The sequence below is a fragment of the Blennius ocellaris genome (assembly GCF_963422515.1).
Source record: "Blennius ocellaris genome assembly, chromosome: 7".
NCBI classification, from domain to species: domain Eukaryota; kingdom Metazoa; phylum Chordata; class Actinopteri; order Blenniiformes; family Blenniidae; genus Blennius; species Blennius ocellaris.
In genome coordinates this window covers 12,657,822-12,679,052 of record NC_137656.1, presented here as the reverse complement: position 1 = coordinate 12,679,052, position 21,231 = coordinate 12,657,822, and the positions used below count along the sequence as shown (strand labels likewise).

At 39.0% G+C, this 21,231-nt stretch overlaps 1 protein-coding gene across 1 annotated transcript in view; it reads left to right on the top strand.

Annotated features, from left to right (window-relative positions):
• Positions 1-21,231, top strand: part of grid2 (glutamate receptor, ionotropic, delta 2) — a gene marked incomplete at both ends in the record, with an annotated part of 484,572 nt that overhangs the window by 437,947 nt on the left and 25,394 nt on the right. The window contains one exon of the mRNA XM_080499738.1: positions 13,209-13,375. Within this exon, the coding sequence (XP_080355864.1) occupies positions 13,209-13,375 (167 nt within the window). The remainder of the gene's footprint in view (positions 1-13,208; positions 13,376-21,231) is intronic.

The window sequence follows — 21,231 nt, the reverse complement described above, 5'->3', positions numbered from 1 at the left end:
ATTATAATATGATCTCTGGAGCCAAATACACCATTTAATACAGAAGAAGAATCCAATGTATTGTTTTTGTTAAAAAAGTAAATTGTATGCAGTAGGTTTACCTGATTAATTGTCATTATCAGTTTTTAGTTTGCAAGGGTCGAGGTTTTTACACATTTTCTGATCTCTTGAAACAATAGTCATGTAAAAAAAAAAAGTGCTCGATCAGCAGCAGAGAAGAAGTTGATGCAGGGTCAGAGGCCAACATTTTGTGAAATTCACTTGTGCACCTTGTCAATTAAGCTATTCACAACATCTGTTTTCAGTACATTAATCATTGTTAAACATAACATCTCAGTGACCTATTACAACCATAATTCTAAAGGTTTAACATCATGTAAACATCACTGCCATCAAGATGTTGTGAAAGTCCAACGTTCAACCTGTGATGCAATTGTTATTCTTAGATTTTTAATTTTTCAAATTGCTGCTTGACGATTTGTTTTCGGAAATGAGATGGAAGTGGTTAACATTCAGGTCGTCAAAATGAAATTCACAAAAAACATTGCTCAGTTCAAATGCTATGCATTTTTTGGGATCACTGATTTAAGTCTGAAAGATTTGTGGAAATGTGAGCCATCCAACTGATGCAACAGTTTTTTCTTTACGGAAGCTAAGCAGGTCATGGATGTGCTTCACTAATCGAGTGTCAGGTTGTGTGCAGCTCGGTGCAGCGGCTTGTAAACAGAAGAAAAGCAACACTTGCGTTGCCTGAAGGACATGGTTAAGTTTATCAAATGGCTCAATTAACGCAGTCGCATGTGGCCTGAGTCACACACCCACAACATAGCCGGATCACAAGTGCATGCTCGGCTAATTGCCAAGTCAGGAGACATTTGCGATGGACCGTTCAGCTGTGACTTCCATATTTATTCAAGAGAGCACCTTCAGGATGGCGTGCACAGCCTTTAAGATGTTTCTGTCAGTTTTAGTGTGGAGCACTCTTTCAGCCTGGTGTCTGAAAACTTTGTAGGACAGGGGAGGCTGAAACGACTGGTCATAATTTTTACTCACAATGGCTGAGCAGAGAACTAAAGCCCCGAGCAGATTGTGGTTTGACTTCATTGAGCCCGGGGCTTGTCGGATGACATTCAAACAGGTGAGTACAACAACACATTCACTACCTGTTGTAAGTCATTGTTCAGAGGAGGCTGTAAACAACCACTGCACTGCCTAGCAATGAACCATTTTTGTGTATGTGCCAGATCTACTCTGTATGCTGGAACTATGAGAAGGATGAGACCCTCTTTCTGCTTTTGTGGGCGTGCATACTGCAGCCACTGTGCAGTTTCAATTGTTTATTCATCTTTGTCTGCCCCAGTGATACATTATGCATTAAGGACTTCCTCCGAAATGAGACGGTTCATCTGGAAAGGTTTATCCTGATGAATGAGCACATGCCATGTATCTTATTTCACAACCATTTTAATGAGAGATGGTGGTATGTACGATTTAAGCATCATCACTTTGTAGCTTTAGGTGTGCTTACATTATTTCTTGGTGAATTTGCTGCAAAGCACATAGAAACATAGAGAAATTATATAGTCGAACACTGCATCAAATTAACAATATATTCTGTTGATTTAAATTTCTCAATTGCTGAAATACTTTACATTATGCCTATGATGTAATTGCATGAGCCTTTGTATTGTGTTTAAGCATTAGTTTTGGTTGTATGTGACATAATACACAAGATAATGTTCATGTGAGTAGGTGCTTGTTGTAGTTTTTTTTCTGCTTGCTTAGGTTGCCAGGGAGATCAGAAATAAAGGAAATAGATTATTTGCTCATGCACATCGTATGCGAGTCGTCCAAGACAACTGATTAGTGGCAAAAAGTCATCAAGACCACACAAAAAAAACGGGGGGAGGCAAGCAAATGTGACATCAGATTTCATTATGAAAAATACAACTGAGCAAAGGGAAGATAAAAAGAAAACGGACAGAAATATATTTTTTTTTTCTGCCAGATCCTATTAAGGGTGGCATCTTAGTTTTGGCTCACTGATCCGTCTCGGATGATCCGTCTCTCCAACATCTGTCTCCAATTACTCCTCTCTTCCACTATCACATCTCTCATCGGCTTAACAGGGTCTGAGCAAAGATTTGCATAGAGCGTGGCAATGGGCGATTAATTTCTTTTTTTTCCATGCTTCTTCCTCCTGAAGAAACAAAGACGACTAATGACAGCTGATGGTAATTAAACAACAGAGAAAACAAAGAGAGAAGAGGGGGTGAAGAAGTTGTCATATTGTGTCTCCAGGGACGAATGCGACTGTTACCATCAGAGTGAGCAGTTGGACTGAGTGCCCCTTGAAGGTCTGCTGCCACCTGCGTGCCACACATTTATCAACTTAAACCTAACCACCAATGTCTTTATGCGTTTTGTGTGATTGGTCTTTGGTCGTAAAAAAAAAATGAAAAAGAGATTGGTCAAGTCGCATTTGCGCTCTTTCCTCTTGTGTTTTGTTTTTGTTCTTATGTAACACCTTTCGAAGCACAAAAAGTGGGGGAACCTGTACAGCCATATATATCAGGACACGAAGCGTATTTTTCCACTGTAACATTCCCACAGATCTTGCCCTGATTTGACCTTCCTCTTACATATTGATGGGGCAGTGAGGTGGCGGTGCGTCTCTCTTCTCTGGCTTGATTGATTTGCCTGGATTTACCTTTATTTAGATCTCCACAAGAAACAAGCAAGTTGCAAACAGGAGGAAAATGCTTTCTTCTGGGTGAGCAGGCTCTCATTATAATGCTCTCTAATTTCTAAAATGAAACCCAAAACAAAGATGGCACAAAGCAGGGCCAAACAGAACTGACAAAATACCTGGTTTAATGATTTATGAAACCATTTGTAGATGTGTGGGCATGTGGTTTGTGTTTATGCTTGACTGAGAGAGCAGGAAGTTGTTATTCTGCAGTCAGACCCAAATTTACACAGTGTAATTTACTCGCATGGTGTGGCCAAAAGGAGGAGGCAGGAGGGGGAAAGAAATACCGCAGGCGGGGTAGTAAACACAACCTGCGGGAGTTAGGCTGGATAGCACAGCAACACATAGCTGAGTTGTGAATTAAACAGAATTTCATAAAATATTTCTGTTATTAACCTTTGTCCTCATTTTGAACACGCCGCAGGCACAAAAAGCCTTTTTTTAATCCTCACTAGTGTTAGTTCACCGTGCAGTTACAGAACAAGGGCAGAGGAAATCTCTGTTTCCTGAAAGTGAGGGCAGAGTTCACCTCCTTCACCAAACCCACTTTGAAGATCCTTGTAGCTTACTGAGGTCAAAGTTCAATTGGATTGAACTCTAATCTACGGGTTGGTTTGCAATCATATGAAATGGTAGAAGGTATGGGAGGTAAAGTTTGTTGTGACTGTGGTATCAGCACGACAGACAGAAACTATCTATAATGGCTAGAAAATGAGGAAAAAGCTTCAGATCTTTGGTACTTACAGCCTGAGATGTATGAAAAGTACCAGTAGATTTGAGCTTGTCTCCGGGCTGTTGCTTTTTTCTGTCTGTGTCTGTCTCGCATCAGCCGCTCTCTCATTTCTTCAAAATCAAACAAATCAAAGTCAAAGCAAAGTGATGCAAGAAAACAACATGCAGAAGTATGCAGAGAGTGGAGACTGTGAGGAGACACTTTATAGCTGGTAGCAGTTATTGATAGAGATGAGAAATTTGGCACAAAATGTGTGGTTCAATGATGTAATTTTGTGAATTAAACTTGTCTATTTATTGTCAGTCATTCCAATAAAATTAGATAAAATTACATGGGGGTTATTCAACAGGTTGTGCTGCTGAGTCGTCACCAAAAAAACCCTACTGCTGGCTGTTTAAATGTTTGAATGTCTCAAATAGTACATAGCAATACTTTTATTATGGCCTTATAGCACCCATATTAAATGCTTTCTTGTGAAATATGTGACAACAGTATTTCCGCTCTTCATGTATGTACATATGCATGCACATTTGCAGCATAGTGATAATGCCTACTACTTCTCCCCCAAGCCTGACTTAATTGTAATGTCAGGGCATAAACCACACCTTCAGCATTTAATACATGTTACTCGGTAAGCAGAAATGTACGTTGATTCTTATGATGGAAATAAAGGTTCGAACAACAAGTTTTCAGCACCGCCAAGTGCCAAAATCTATAATGAAGTGTTTCCACAAGTGAACAAGTGGTAGGCCACAGTTCTGTATGATTCTGTTTGAATTCTTGCTTCAACACACCTGGTTGTATCAGGCTTCGTGCATGATGACAATGTATATAAATAGCTCACCAAAATTGCTTCATCATTGCATGTATTTTGGAATTTTGCTAAATAATGAAGTTAACTGTCTCCAGTGGTTAAACCAGTGGCAATTTGTTTCAACTCTGTTATTGCCGTAACACCGCAGTCAATGTAACAAGATTAGCAGCTGCTCCATAATCTATAAGTCACACCTAAAATCTATAAATACTCTATTAAGAGGCTGCACTTTGCATGGGGGAGATGGAGGTCAATGCATTTCTTTTTGTTGAATTATCGCAGGAGGGATAAAATCTATCGCCCACTCACTGCAGTTACAGCTCCTCCAAAAGCAGAGTCTGAATCAAAACACGTCAAAAATTGTATTTCTTATCCAAGTAAAGCAGCGATTGCAACTGCTGTGCATCAAGAGTGAAAGCGACAATAATAATTCAGAGCTCAAATACAACACATACAAATATCATGCAGGACTATAGCCCCAGCTGTCTCTGTCCTATATTTTGTACGTGCTGCCATTTTTAACTCTCAACCTTCTGAGGAGATTTTTGGTCTGTGCGAATTATACAATTTAGTCACCACCAGGTAGACTTACCTGAACCAGAGTGAGTCTGTTATAATATTATCCTTATTGTTTTGCAGTTTCATTTCATGACATTTAATAGATGTTTATATTCTATTCCATAAGTATTTTTGACTTGTAGTTTTTGCAATGTTGAATGATGTCAGGGTTTGTGAACTCAATTGCACAGCAGACAAGAGGCTCAGTTCAAAAGTGTTTATTATAAAACCACAGCAGAAGCGATGTCAGGCAGTCCAAGGTCAAAACCAGTACAGGGCGATTGAGGAGGAAATCCAGGAGGCATGGTCAGACAGGTAGAAGGTCGAAAAACACAAAGGCAACACGAGGAAAAAATGACAAGTATGAATGGTGGGAGAACGCAGACGAACTGGCAACTAGAGCTACAAGAGAGGGGAATTAAATACACACACTGATGATGATTACGAACAGCTGTGACCAGGAGGAGGAAGCAGGAGTGCACAGGGGCGGAGCTAAGGGGAACACAGGAGGGGAGGAGTGAAAACTCTCAAGAAGGGAGGAGTGAGTGAGAGCAGGATTATGACAAATGAATAGCGATGTGCAGCAATAATGAATCCACGTGGATCATAAAACACATGATACTGAAGTAATGCACAAAAAAAAAAAAAAAAAAAAAAAAACTGCCAGAAATGTCTTTTAAAACAGCTATGAGACTTCATCTCAAGTTTTTTCCTGTTTTGCAGAAACTTTATCTGTGCGTTCTGACTGGGAAGAACAAAGCAGGGATCCTCCCTTGTGTGAAATATTTTGCATTCACTGCTTAAAGGCTAAATAGTGAACATTTAAGAAACTGACTTCACACTGGGGGACGATTTGTTGTGTGCCATTTTAAAAGTGTTTGTAATCTAAGATGTAATTTATGGATGAGGAAAAAGATGAAGACTGCTATTCCTTTTGCATGTGCACTGCCCTTGAAGGGATCTTTCTTAGCGAGGGGTGGAGAGAGAAAAAGACAGACAGACAGAGTGAGAGAATGTGGACCCTGGAGAAGTTTGGACGTTTTTGAAGTTTCAGCGTGGCTAGACTCTGAAGCCAGACTGTTTGAACCATGGACAACATAGAAAAACCTCTCCAAGAGTTTTGAGACACTCATTGGGCCAGGTCTGTGATATGATTAAGAAGTTTCATCTGGAGAGAGTTTTATAAGTCAGAAGGTGTCTGAACTGACCACGAGGAATATGTCAACGTGAAGCCTGCTTTTAATAGTTTATATAGTAGTCAAAGTTAACCTGAAGGCATTTGTTTGTTCAGATCATTTTACTTTATCTTGCTGATCAAGGGATAATTTTTTTGTTCTCGTGTGTACAAGCTTTTTTGTCCAGTGTGCCATTTTTATAATTGAATACATACACCTAAAATTAGGCAATTGTGTATTTGTTAAAATGAAATGGGTTATCTTTATCACTCAAGGTAACAAACAAAATAAGGTGAGTTTGCAAGAAAAATGGTGATGTGTCACAATTAAACATTTTTTGTTCAGAACTACATGAACTGAAAGTATTAAGATGAATATATTTTAGTTGTTGTCGTTGATTTGACCTTGCTTCTTCGAGCTGTAAATTAAATTATATATATTGTGTTTGAAACTACAGTGCCTTGAAAAAGTTTATATTCCCATTGAAGTTTTCTACATTTTGTCACATTACACATAAAGAATTTGTGTGAGTGTAATGTGAAAACATATGGAGTTGAAGGTGTATGAATTATATCAGGGCACATGGGAAGATAAATTAGGCATTATATTTTCTCAATTTGGCAAATCTCTGATAATATGCACATAGCTGTGTTAATGCAGTGTAACAGTGACACAATAGCAGAGCTGGTGGCACTGTGCAGGCCCCTCTGATTCACTCATTAAGTTCATGTAAAACAATTTGGGGAAACCAAAATGTGGTAAAAACATGTTATTTTCTTCTGTCATTATTTTACTTTTTTACCGACTATCACAGTCGAGTATATTCCCTCACATGCACCCCTGAACTCGGCATAGCAGCTGCTCTTGAAAGACACTGATTAATGATTGAATCACAATGAGAAACAGCAGCAAAAAGCTGAGATAGTCTACCAACATGCAGACCGCAGCAGGGGGGACCCAATAAAGAACGGTAACTTTTATTTCAGGCCTTCACAACCACTGTGGGGGAGTGTCTTTGTGTCCCGAGATAGACTGCAGCCCCACACAGCTGGTTCTATAAAAAAATTTGAACATTTCACTAACTAGGATACCAATTTTATATAGTGATCTCTCTGCACTGAGTAACTCAGTCCTCAGTCCTCACTCCTGAGAGTGACTCAACAGACAAAGTACAACTTTTGGATGAGTCTGAACCTGACAAGGTCGAAACTGATGTGGCCTCAACCATTAGAGACTGATCTATATTATTAAATTTTAAAATGTCAACACTCCCCTCCTCCAACCCATCAACCCCAACCAACACATGCTATAAAACCTGGCCTTCTTTTCATATCAAACATTTTATATCTGCTCTTAATTTAGATTTTATGTCTTACCAGACCATCATTTCACTGTGATTATTTTATGTTTGGATCGTTAACTCGTCCTGCCCCGCACTTTCTCATGTCACGGTTGTTTTTTTGAGTACACCATAACACAGGCCGCTTCTTCTTTTTGCTGCAGCATAGTTGCACTGAGACTTTTTCTCCAGTGAAAGTGTTGACACTGTGGTTACATAAAATAATGTTGTACAACATGTTAACACTCTAATCACAACCCAGCTGGTGTTTAGTGACCACATTTTGGAACAGCAAAAAGCTAATAGTGGAGGAAAAAGATGAATAATTACTTTTGATTTAAGTATTTTCTGCTCCATGTTTCCTGCTTTTGTGCATGAATTAAAAACAACAACAAACAAATCAGAGCAGCAGCAAAAAATAGCTTGTGCTCATGGTTCAGTGGTGTTATGGCTTCATTAAATGAGCCCCGCTATCACAACATCCCTTTAAAACTGATAAACAAGACACATAGACCACAAACAAAGAAAGAACAACAGAACTGGATGCATTTTCCGCTCTTCCCCGGGAAGCAGGGAATGAAATTAAAAATGGGAGAGCAGTCATAGGAATAAAGTGGAGGGACGGGTACAAGAGACGCTGAGATGACTTTAATTTGGTGATTATGGATCCTACTGTGTTGTCCATGTCACATTCATGAGGTGGAAAAACAAGGCCAAATGCAATGATTAGAATTCATTGGATGTTTGATGATGCGTTTGGTCGTCCGTCAGTGTTTGGATGCAGTCGTGTTTGTATGTGTGGGGGCCTTTGGTCTAAATCTCTGTGTGACTGTGACTGCAGCCAAAGTGTCCATCGGTGCTTCTGAGGACAATAGCTCATGATTTAATTACCTTGGCACGGACAGAGTCACAACCCTGAGCAGGGAACAGAAGTACAAGTGTGAACAATGGGAGCAATGTGTTTTAAAAGCAGCAGTCAGTGTTTAAAGACGTGAAATGGCACCATGTGTCTTGTTAAGACCTATTTACTGTAGTCTTGGATGTACTAACAGTGCATTTTGAGGGTATCTCTCTTAAAATGGAGCTGCACAGCTGGTTAGCACTCTTGCCCAGCTGTGGGAGTATCCAAGTTCAATTCAAAGTTGGATGATATGATATAGAAGATGGACAGATACATTAAGATGAGCAAAGCTTTCTACAGTCCATATAAATCTGAATAATGTGCTTTATTGTGAAGAGGCTGAATTCAGTCTTCAAGTGCACATTTTGTAGATGACATACTCTGCTGTTACCAAGCATAATATATCACATGCAGCATGGACAGGAATAATTTATTCTCACAGTGCACACATTTGCAAGCAGATTAAGAGCTTAAACTTTGCTCAGTTATTGAAGAGTCCACCTGAGAAAACACTTATGCAGTTATTACTTTAAGATTTCCGAATATTGCTCCAACACACCTTTAAATGAAAGTGCTAAAAAGTTCCCTGGATGTGCCTAAGGACAAACAATGAAAACAATAACTTATCTCTTGCTCCTCATTTGCATGGTAATAGGAGGTTTGTGAAACTCTAAAAAGCTACTCAAAGGGTTATGTTTAGCATCAAAAATACATTATAAACATCCCTCACTCCTGAGCTGTTTTTATTTAAGAGTCCTTTTGGGTTCAGTGACAAGGTTGTTTTGTTTGCAGGTTAAGCATTTTGTTACACTGAGCGGCTGGTGGTGTCCGCTAATGTTTGGAATCCCTTCTCCCAAGAAAATGTTTTCAATTCGTTCATCGAGCAAGAACGACTTTTGTCTCTGTTAGTCCAAATAAACAAAGCTAAATTCCGTCCTGCATTCAAATACAAATAGTACTTTAATTCCACAATATATTCAGAAATGATAAAGTATACAGAGATGTATTCTCAAGACAATCCCACCGATCCTGGGTTCAGCCTGCTTGCTTGCTGGAGTCTTTCCTATTTTGTAGTAATATCGATAAAGTTCACAAAATATGTTCCCAATTACTTTGTTCCGGTTGAGTTGGTTTCAAATATTATGGACAATGTTTATTAGACAACATTTTCAAGTGAATATGGAAAACTTCTGTTGCATTTTTGGTGCCCCTTTACACGACAATGGAGTACAGAGTAACTAAATACACAACTTTTCAAAAGGCGCTCCCAAAAACAAAAATATTTGAAATCGCTCCAATTCTGTGAACACTTTGTGAAAATAGATGAAAATGCTTCTTCTCTGAAATGCTGCAAATACACACCACAATGTGTCAATCATTGTTCTAATTGGACCGTGAAAAAAAAAAAGAAATAAAAGGATGTGTAGCGCTTGACTAATTGTGCACTATATGATCATTTATAATGGTAATATCAATATCACCACCCCTTAACCTGCTTCAGGTGAATGGTATAGTAATTGCACTAACGAACATGATGTTGGAGAAAACAATGTGATAAATCAGACATGTCAACAATTAACTCAGTCAACAAAAGCACAAAAGAGAAATAAACACACTGACTGAACAACTAAGCCACTTATACCAACTTAATATTATTAACTAACCAATCCCGCCATAGATTCTCAGAACTAAATAATGTGAACGAGAAGTTTCAGGTGTATTATTAATACATTGTGGGGGCAAAGAAAAAAGAAAAACACAAAACAAAGTATTGTTCTATTTACCATACCGCTGAGAAGCAATGGAGTAAGCCCACAGCTGTGATTTTTGTCTTCGGTAATTATTTAAACAAGAATCAATACCAAACTGATGCTGTGTATTCTGAGCACTTGTTCTGGTGCATCAATTCAAGGGCTCCCTATCCACACTTACATTGTCTGTGTTTATGAAGCACAAGTGCAGCTGCAGGCAACGGCATTTCACTTCACAGACTCCAGCATCATTTTCATTACAGGGATAATTCCTTTTTATGTGATTGTATTATTTTCTGGCTTTGCTATAGTTATTATTTCAGGCCTAATTAGAGTTAAAGCTTTGAGAAGACACTTTGGAATGATTTTCAATCAAGTCATGCTATGTGAAGCACCCAAAAGAAAAAACTGTGAAAAATAATAGTGCCTCACAAGCAATAAAACACTACCATAAGAAGGATCACCTGACCTCATGCAGCCCTGCTGTTATTTTTCAAAATACAGTCGAAGAGTTGTGTATTTTTTAACGAACAAGCTTTTTGTTAGTCTTCCTTCACACGTCCTCCTCCATATTCCCTTTACCCCTTGTCCTTTAGTACACAGGCTAAGGTTTGAAACCAGTGATGTTCATTATGAATTGCTGCGCTCTTATCTCTCCCACTCATCGTCTCATCTTGTTTTCACTTTATACTGACTCCATTTTAAACTGCTTTTTTATTTGTTCCCGAAGTTGATTTCTCTCTCCAAAATGCCTTATGAGTCAAAGTAAACAAATTAATTCCATGCTGTCTTTGCTTGTGAAAGGCATCAACCCATACCAGCTTTTAAATCTCCATTTCTTTTCCCCCTGTATTTGCTTGTTTGTGTTCTCTCCCTCACAGGCATGCCATGATCCATATACAAGCTACAGTGTTGCCTCAACACCAAAATTCAAAGAAGAGAGTATAAGTTGTTCTTACTTTTAATTTGACTGACATGCCCTTCCTACTGCAACGGCTTTTAGAAAACTAATATTATTATTCTTTCCTGGTGGTTTTAGATAGTTTTCTTTTCTTTGTCATTTGTCTATCTGAAAGTGGTAATTGCATTTTGCTGGTTATCATATGTTGACAGAATCCTCAGTTAAACAAACGTCTTTTAGAAATGTATTAAGTTTTCTGGGGACTGTACAAATGTATTTAATATATTAAAATATATAGTGCAAAATGAGTGAAACGGATGGAAGCTATATACACATACTCAAAAATGAACTGCTGCAGGTCAGCAAGTAAACTCATATAAGCCTTTTGTTCCACCGCTTCAACACAATGTAAAGTACTTTACATTGTTTCATTGCCAAACCAGTGGTGACCGCTGATGGAACAACTTCAGGTTCATTGTCTTGCTCAAGGACACTTATACGGTCAGGGTGAGACCGGAATCAAACCCTCAACTTTGCAATAGGAAGACATCCTGTCCCTACCAACTGAGACACATCGCAGCCCCAAATACACTTAACTGACCATAGGTCTCAAAAGTTGTCCACAGTAACATTTGTTGATGCTGATGTTCATTCAGTTATGTTAGGAACTGCAGGATTGAACTAAGAATTGCCTCAAGTGATGGTTGTATGCACATTGTCAACTTTTTTTGTCGGGAGCTCATTGATTTAAGTAGATTAAACCATAATCCACCTGCCTGTATTAAATTTTTCACTCAATTACTATTAAGGAGCTCAATAAGGGTAGAATGTGCGAATGCTACCTGGTTATTATAAGCAGAGATTTCAACCCGTCAATCAATCTTCCCTCAACCGATCCATATATGTTGCCATCTGTGCTGAAGTTCACAGATTGCAATTTATTCAAACAAATGTGAAAATGTTAATGAGGTTGTCAGATCTCCGGTTCCTTTGCTTTTTTTTGTTTGCAGTGTATAGCTGATAGGAGAGGTCACTGCAGACATTTTTGCACATATACTTCATTTCAGACCTTTTCACCCAAATGTAGCCAGAAGAATCTCCATAATGGTAAATTGCAAGGTGTTGAAACAGATTTTTTTCCGCTAATTTCCCTTTTTACAAAGTCCATAATCTTTTCAATTCAAATGCAATAATGAAAAGCCATAAAATTATTCTTCAAAGTGCCTTTTCCCTCTCTTTTTAAGGTTATGAAGAGCAGAATGAGTCTTTCTGATGCCCTGCAGTAAATTATTGAACATACACACATGCACTGATCTCCAAGCACACACATACACATTGCCGAGGATTACAGGCTGTGAAATTACCCAATCAGAGGGGCTTGTCAGTTTTAAGACATTAGTCATCACACACAGGCCAAGTGAGGTGACGCCCGCCTGCACGCACACATGCACACACAGACTGAGGGGTTTAAAAATTTCATAAAGCTCCATTAAAGTTAATGACACACCAAGTCCAAAATAATGTGTTAGAAGTAAAGTGTGTGTGAGGGGTCTCTGTTGTACTTATCACCCAAGGCTATTTGAGTGAATTGTCTGGAGGTGTTAGGATGTGAATATCACAGCTTGATTGTTTACGCTCTACTTCTCATTTTCTTGTGAAATCATGGACTTATTGAATGGCGACTGAGAGCCGTGGCAACAAAAGGTACCCAGACTGTAACCTGAAATGAGCTGTGACTTTCACCTCTGACTGTGTGGTTCTCCTCAGGCACGAGTTCTGTTCTCATACTTGTGTGTGTGCAAACATTCAAAACAACAACATGCATCAAACATGTGAAACCTACGCTGCATTGAGAGCCTCAAAGATGAGCCAACAAGCCATTAAGACTATGCATTCACAGCCAAGAGGGAATGCTGAATGCTGAAATTGCTGTGCTGCATAGATTGCAGTCCCACAGCAGGCGGAGAGTGTAATCTTGGTGCAACACTACATTTTTAAACTAAAACTGCTGATAGACTGTGGTTCTGATATCTCTACATGCTTTGGTGAGTTAGTCCTCCTAGACCTCCTCTGCCTAATGTACTCAACCGTGATTCAGCTCATAAATAGCTCCAAATAGGTCCATTTTCAACCAGGAACCTCATCAACGATCTCCCAGGGAATCATCTGAATAACTACTGACTGAGTGTTGAATGATGTCGTCTGTATGACCGCAGGTAAAGATATACCTTTTTGAATATTGCTACCTATCTATTAAATGCCCCCTTTTTGGTCTTCTTTCCAGGTGAAATATGGACGTTTTGGTTTCGTGTGGGATGCAGCAGTTTTGGAATACGTCGCCAATAATGATGAGGACTGCTCCTTCTACACTGTCAGCAACAACGCACCGGACCGTGGATATGGTATCGCCATGCAGCATGGCAGCCCCTACAGAGACATTTTCTCACAGAGGTAAGAGGCAGAGAAGTAAATAACAGTCTGCTATATCTCTCACTGCATTTATACCAAGCTTTTGTTTCATAGGCATTGTAAAGGATCTCTTTTGCTCTGCACTCTTCATCTCTGTCATCTGGCCCTGAGCTTAAGGTGTAGAAGTCTTCCCTGCTTTTGAAAAGAGTCATGAAAAATGCGTTTGCATATAGTCTCTTTACTTTTTGAGAGGTCAAGTAAGTTTTCATTACTGCTACAGATTCATTTCAGCCCGATAAAAAATGGTCACTCATAAAGTTTGCCTCTCTCTGGTGCTTTGAAGTACCTGCACTTGCAGGTCAAACACAAAGTAAAAAAGCAGATTAAATCATAGATTTATCTTCCGGAGGGAGGATTGGAAGTACACGTCTGTATCCTGTGTTTGTTGTTAGCTTGCTCACGAGTGTTGCACGCCGAAGCTGAGGAAGCTTCGCAACTGGACTGGCAAATAAGTCAAACTCAGCGTCGGCCTTTCAAAGCTGATACCCAGTTGTTCATCTTGTTGTAGCACAAAAGTGTTGCCTTGTTGGCACTACTTATTCCATTGATCAAGACTGTAACTGAATTTATTCATTTATTCATTATGTCCCAGTCTCTTACGGCTACTGGGAACCGAGACAATCTCTGCATTCGCCACACAAAGGTCACTCCCTCACTCATCTCCTCCCTGTGGCTGTACCACTCTTCTACAAAGCTCAGGATTCATGTTTGTTTGTTTGTTTGTTTCCATTAAACTTTAATGTCATGCTGCAATGTAAAAACCGCAACGGCAGATTGCAGGTGCAATCATATGAGGCAAAGCGTTTCTGCGGAGGTCACATAAGGATCGCTCGCCTCCCAGTGGAGGAGCAGTTGCTTTATTTGTGATCAGGCATGAGCTCATTTCAACGCAGGAGAAACAGCAGTGTCTCCTAAATGGCTTCATTACGCTGTTGAAATGTATGTTATGTAAAAGAGTCAACGTTGTCTTTATGTGTATTTGTTGAGGTGTGTGTAGTAAGCAAGTCAAACACATATTGCATGCATGGGCCAAGCCCTGCAAGCTTTATAGTGTGTGTGAATGGCGAGGCCCGCCTGTTTATAGTGCCATATCTGCTCAAGCGTTGCACTTCAGAATATTGCCTATCAAGACTTTTATTAAAATAAACAAGCAATTAATTGACAGGGCATGTTTCCAGTTCACTCCCATTATTTCTGGGGCAATGTCACACTCTTGGGATGATAGTTTCAAACAGTTTCCTGTCACTGGTCCCCACGGTTTAAACAAAAACACAGAAACAAATTGTCAGGAGAAAAAAATAATCACAGAGGTGTAATTGTTTTGTTTTTCTTCCCAATATTTTTTTTTTTTGCATCCTTTTCATTCTGACATTCTCCATCAGACAGATTAATGAAGCACCAAGTGGAGAGTTTAACAAGAATTTTATCAACAGTCTCATCCTTGACAAAATTAGGATAGATTTTGTCATCGCTGTGCTCAGAATAAATCTGCAGCCTTATTAATGCAATCAGACAGTATTAGTCAAGAGTTCACTGAAATGCAAGATGGTTTTCATTCACAGTCACCAGCTACCAATATATCATTTACTTTAATATATGTGGATCATGTGATGTTATGGCGCTACACCAATCTCTTTCTGGTTTTCTCGTGCTATTTGGACAGTCCCATTCAGTATTGTTTCCACACATAGAGGAAATAAACACATGTGCCAAAGATTAATTGGTTTCTCCTAATTGACCATAGGTGTGAATGTGAGGGTGTGTCTTTCTGTGTTTGCCCTGTGATAGACTTGTGCCCTGTTCAGATTATGCCCTGCTTTCCTCTATCGCTGTACAAAAGAGTATGGACAATGAATGAATGGAGTAGTGGAATTAATCCAATTTTGAACTGCTCTCTATTCAGGGCTGCTTGTTTTACATAGTTCACTGAGTTTTAATATTACTTATGCAGACCTGTGGCAGAGAACTATTTAACTTTTTCGCAGCTGTCCCAGGCTGTAGCAGGAATGTTGTGATTGTTAAATTATCAAGCAGTCAATCAGACTCTGTAGGCAGCAGTGAGCGCAGAATGCAAGATGGACCCTTTCCAAAATTTCTGAGGGGAAATGTTGTGGAACTGGCACACAAGCCTGGGTTTTACAGATGACACATGCTGAGGTATCAACAGAAATGAGATGGGGATGATTTCACTCTCTGCTGTTTGTCGTACAGTCTACATCTTATCTACTGAAAGGAGACATGTAAAACAGTTTCACGTCGTGCGAGCATACGAGGCTCAAGCTGGCCAAAAACCACTAGAGCCAATGGGAGCAATTATATAAGCAGCCAACATCTGTTAAGCCCTCCTAACCATCAGCACAAACACGCATCTCTACTCAAACTCCGTGCGAAAATAATATTTGATTTCCTGATTTTTTTTGTGTGTATTTTTTTTTTTATTTCATGTTTTGACATGGTATGACATGACAAAGAAATATAACCCAACATGCTTCTTTATTTTAGGTACACACATCTGTATCAAACTCTGTGGAAATGCGTTGATTAGGTCTCTGTGGTTTGGGATATCTGCTTTTGTTAGGTATGCTGTCATGTTCATAGCAGATACATGCTATAATAAGGCGTTACACAAGGATTATTATAAGACCCATATTTATTCACTATCTACACTCATCTTCATATATAATATTAAAACATCTAAAAAATAAATAGGAAAACATGCATTTCACAGTAGTTCATCACATTTGATGAACTACTGCTGAATGTCTGCTTTGTCATTGTTTTCACATTTAGTTAGTCAGTGCAGTTTGCAAGCATTGTTTGCCTATTAAATTACCTTTAGCTGATTAGCCTTACTGTTACACCAAATGTATTACACACATGTTGACACATAACAAGAACATTTTTCAGCCCCTGATTTACATAATCGTGTGTGAGATCGTGCAAATTGCGGCTTTACACAATTTCAAAAATTATACACAAAACACATTTTCTGCATTAGACATATTACAAAATGAACTCCAGCGTATATTGATTGGTAAACTCTCCCACGGAAACTCGCTCAACCTGCAATCACAAAACAGATGTAAGAGCATACTGTATGTAATAAAACAGTGCACATAGAAGTCAAAAGAGTGAGAGAAACAGCTGTTTGAAAATCACTAGTAAGGAGAAAAGAAGCTCAACAAGGTGGAATAAGATGAGGAAGAGGCGCAGAGGCATGAGGAGGAGGAGGAGGAGAAAGAGAAAGAGAAAGAGGGGAAACGCACAGAGTAAAAAGAGTGTCGAGAAGAAAAACAAAAAATGTTCCAGATGAGATCAGGGCTACTCTCGTCACCATGGGTTGACCCTCCAAATGCTGCTGGGAAGGCCCAGCATGTTGCTTGCCTGCTTGCCTGCTTGCCTGCGGTATTATACCAGCATGTCAATGAGAACAGATGAGGAATCCTACTGTCCACCCTGTATGACAATGCAACAGGACAGTGAAGAGGCTTTACAGTGAACCCTGAATACAATGTGTTCATGCAATCTTTCGCTCATAAATGAAAGACTTAGCTTTTTCATTTGCATTTGTGTCCATGTTGATAGTGTCATAAAAAAGACAAGTATTTTCAGAAAGGTGTAGGTAATTTTGGAAAAAAACGTTTTGTATAATGTGCAAATGAATTTAGTTTAGTGTCTAGTTTTGACAAACAGGGTCAGAGTTTCGGGAATTCCGTTTTTACAAAAGTGAAAACCTATATTAATAGAAAGAAATTAAATTGCATTGTGAAGAAGGTGCATATGCCAGATGTTTTAAAGATAACGGTGAACAGTTACGAAGCATGTCGCGAGTGATTGGATGGTGCAATACAGAAGCAGCTCTAACTACTCACGGGTATTTACTGTGTGTATCATTGTGTATGCTCTGCATACTTGAGGAGCGTTCGCTCTCTGCAGGTCCCTTGAGGTAATAGGAGAACTGAAAAATAACTTATTTACTTTGACACCCAGATGAGGAAATGAGAGTGGGGCAGTGTCTGTAGAAACAGACTGGCTACTGCAACAACTTCATCATTCAACCAGTTTGTTCGATGTGAAGGAGCCCCTGCCAGAGTTCAAGAGCAGCACCACTTTCCCGTCTGCGTTTATGTTTGTGGGAGTGTACAGATCTTGGATCTTTTTTGTCCGCATTGTGCAACAAACATCGCGCAAATGTGTGTGGGTACTGCTGCTCGATGATTGATGGCGACAGCCTGCAGATTTACCAGTCAGGAAGCAGTGCCGGAAAGGGTTATTCCACTAATTTAAAGTGACAGCCAGTGACGAGTTGTTTTGAAGTGCTGTAGGGGCCAGATTTGAAAAAATAAAAATAAAAAGATAAGCCCTGACTCGCAGGCATATATTATTTTAGTCTTTGTGTGTCTGCAAGCACAGTGGGAAAATTTTAAATAGAAATTGTAATCCATAGCAGATGGACGTCTTGAGGGCGTCGCACACCAGACTTGTTATGTTGTATTCACAACGTGGCTAAGTTTGAAATTTTGATACTTAAAGCAGGTGAGGTGGTTCCTTTCATATGATATAGTGGAGGCTGCAGCCTTTAACTCGCTGGTAGAGAGCGTTGTGAATGCAACAAATTCAGGGTGAGTAGATGATAAAAGTCAGTGGGAACAAACAGTTCAAAGCAATTGAATTTGGTGATGATATCATTGCCATGCTGTAATGGTTTCATTAAACTCTACCTCTCAGTTTAGTTGCATGTGTTGTGAGCAAGGAGTGCCATGTCTTGCCAGATAAATTTGTCACCACGATTTATTTATATTGTTGTTTTATTACCTGGCTGCAGGCAAGATTTCACTGGTGGCCTGAGGGGGCGTGTTAGGCTGAACGCTACTGAAATAGAGCCACGGTCTGCTGTATTTCTGTTGGGACCATGACAGTGCGAGTTGTGTGGCATGCTTGAGGGGCCATGTGATGTGTACAACAGCGACAAATCACTGCCACAAACTTAGATAAATCACACCGCAGAGGCCATGGGTTAGATTGCTGCACCACAGCGTGCACCAGAGGCTGGCGTCCCTCTGTAGAAATCACATTAGCCTGTTCGAGTGTGGCATGTAATTTCTCGACATAATTTGTATAAAAGTGGGGATTACAGCTTTCTAAGACCCCAATGTGGTTTGCATGCAATGCATGTCTTATCTGAGAGGGAAGCAGATGTACTAATACAGTATGTAAAGGCTATAGTAGTTTGACCGAAAATAGAAACACAGATTTCCAGGATGTGGAAAATACTGTATATCACAAAGGGCTGTGTCAAAGTTAAGGGAGTCTTGACATTTACACAGATATGTTTTTCCCTGAATGCATTAATCTTGACATTGCAATACATAAGACAAAATACTTTGCAAGGAGCTTAAGATAGAAAAATATTGATGGTAACTTTATTGTTTTTGTTCCCTTTTTAATAATTTACCTTTCCTGCCTCTTTTACAGCCTTCAGATCAACAATCCATGTATGCAATAAATGTTCACAGCGAAAAGAAACTATGTTTCTATTTCATTTCCTCCCCCGAAAATGTAGTTTATTGAAATCCAATAGCAATCATGTGTCACAAATATGGAAGTGGTCCTCGACGACTAGTTTTAATGATATTAAAGTGCTGCGAGTCCCAGTCACTACATTGTAAACTGTAAACGCTTCATAAACAGTTTGTTTGTGATGCTTTCAGAGTTCTGGCACATTATTATATCAGCACCACCGATGACAGTAAAATTGTCAGCAATAGTTAAAAAACTCTTGATAAATTGACTTCTGAAAGTTTGGCTAGTGCAAACCTTGGATTGACATTTAATGAATCGTGTAATGGGGGTTTTCTTTGGGAATGTATATGACGAAGATAAACTAAATTGCACCAGTGAAGGGCACATATAACTGGCTTTTAAAGCTGCCTTTGCCCATGTAAATCTTACATTTTAGCCCCAACAGTGGGCTTGTAAAGAGAGTCTGCAGGAGAAGTCTCAGAGTATACTACCTTGTCCGGAGCTGTTGGCTCTCCGTTACAGCTGTCTCAGGCATTTTAAAGAAAAGATGTTGAGGGTGTAACTATTGGGGACAATTTCTTGGCTTGTTACAGGATGTCAATAAAATGAATTCAGAGACAAGACAGTCTCTAATTGTCCTTGTATTCAGCTAATAAAGGTTCAGATTTCCCCTGAACGTTGAAAAAGAATCCATTCAAGCTCTAATAGGTGAAATTCGCTCGTGAGTCATCTGCCACGACTCAGTGCAGTTTACTTTTGTTCACAAACAGCAGAGAGAAAGGTAGAGAAGGAACAATCCACAGAACCCAAATCAAAACCTGGACAGTATGCCAACTTGAGCCTGAATGATAAGTTCTCATTGATTGATAACGATAATTATCAATCAATTTTTCACGATGCTGAAAGTAAATAATTTAATTCAAAATGCTAAAGTTCCTGAACAAACTATTCCAACACAATGAGTTTGAACTCAGTGTTGTTATTCTACAATTTTCTATGATTGCTCAAACAAATGAGGGTTTATTTTTGCCTTAAACTCTCTTAGCAGTTAACAACCATACAATGATTTTAATCATGAAATAAACATGCAATGATTTGATCAGTGGAAGGGTGGGCCTATGTTTTTTTCTGATCTGGCCATTAATAATGAACTAGCACTGACTAAACAGAACAAAGCTTAATATCCCAGGTTCTACACCCAGTTTGTTTGTGGATATGGTTGTAAATTTTCAATGAAAACCATAATAAGACACTTCTGAGAATCAAAAGCAGTCCAGGGGAATTAGTATGTTGGTGAGAGTGAGTTTGTCTGCCATCGTTTGACTTCCTGTCATGATCTGGAAATCTGGTTTAGCTCCAGGTGAAACAAAAGTTTTTTTTAACTGAAACTTAGACAATAGCTGCTGTTTTTTTTTTTTTTAAACAACATTTGTTTAATTGCAAATATTTCCCTATGCTTTGCATAGGCTCAAGTAATATGGAGAGTTGTACACTTGAACCAGATAAATACTCTATGTAATAAAAAACCTCTCTTAAGCCTGCCCTCTCATTTTATTATAACATGATTAAATGATCAGTTCCACTTTGACTTTCATGCAAAGAAAGTTTTTCATCACTATAAAACGTTTCTGCTAAATATATTTCGATAAATGCTCCACGCTGGATCTTTAAATCCTTCGTGAAAAAACCTGACTTTTAGTTTTACTTGCTGTTTTGCTTTTTGGGGCTTAGCGAGGGCCATATCGACTTGAGTATTGACATTTTTGTCAGGGTCTTTTTTTTCTTCCTTTCTCTCCGTCTCTTGCTCTTTTCTATTGATTAATTTATTGTGTGAACCACGTCTATTTCAAGATATAACTACACATCCAGATTTTCATTTTCATCCCACGGGAAAGGAAAAAAGAGCAGGAGAATAAGCTCAGAGTGAACATACAAACAGTACAGATCGATGCAATTACTGTGCTTTCAATTACTAAAGTGCTTAAAATGGCCTAAAATGACTTCCTCGATTTCAGATATAAAATGACACTGATTATTTTATTTTGAGAAATGTGCTTTCAGTTTTTCACTTTTAAGATTATTTGTGGCGTCATTATACCCTCAGCTACAAACATAATCAAAATACAGCTCCCACCAAAGAAGCCAAAAGCTAAAATGCAGGTTATTAGATTCACAGTCTTTCCTCTTCCACACAATCACACAAGTCAAGCTGGAGGCTCTGAAACTCTGTTTCCAGTCCATGAAAATTGAATTTTTGAGCAGGAAAGGATTGTGCGTGTTTGTACATGTGTGATTTAGCAGTCACCTTTTTCAAG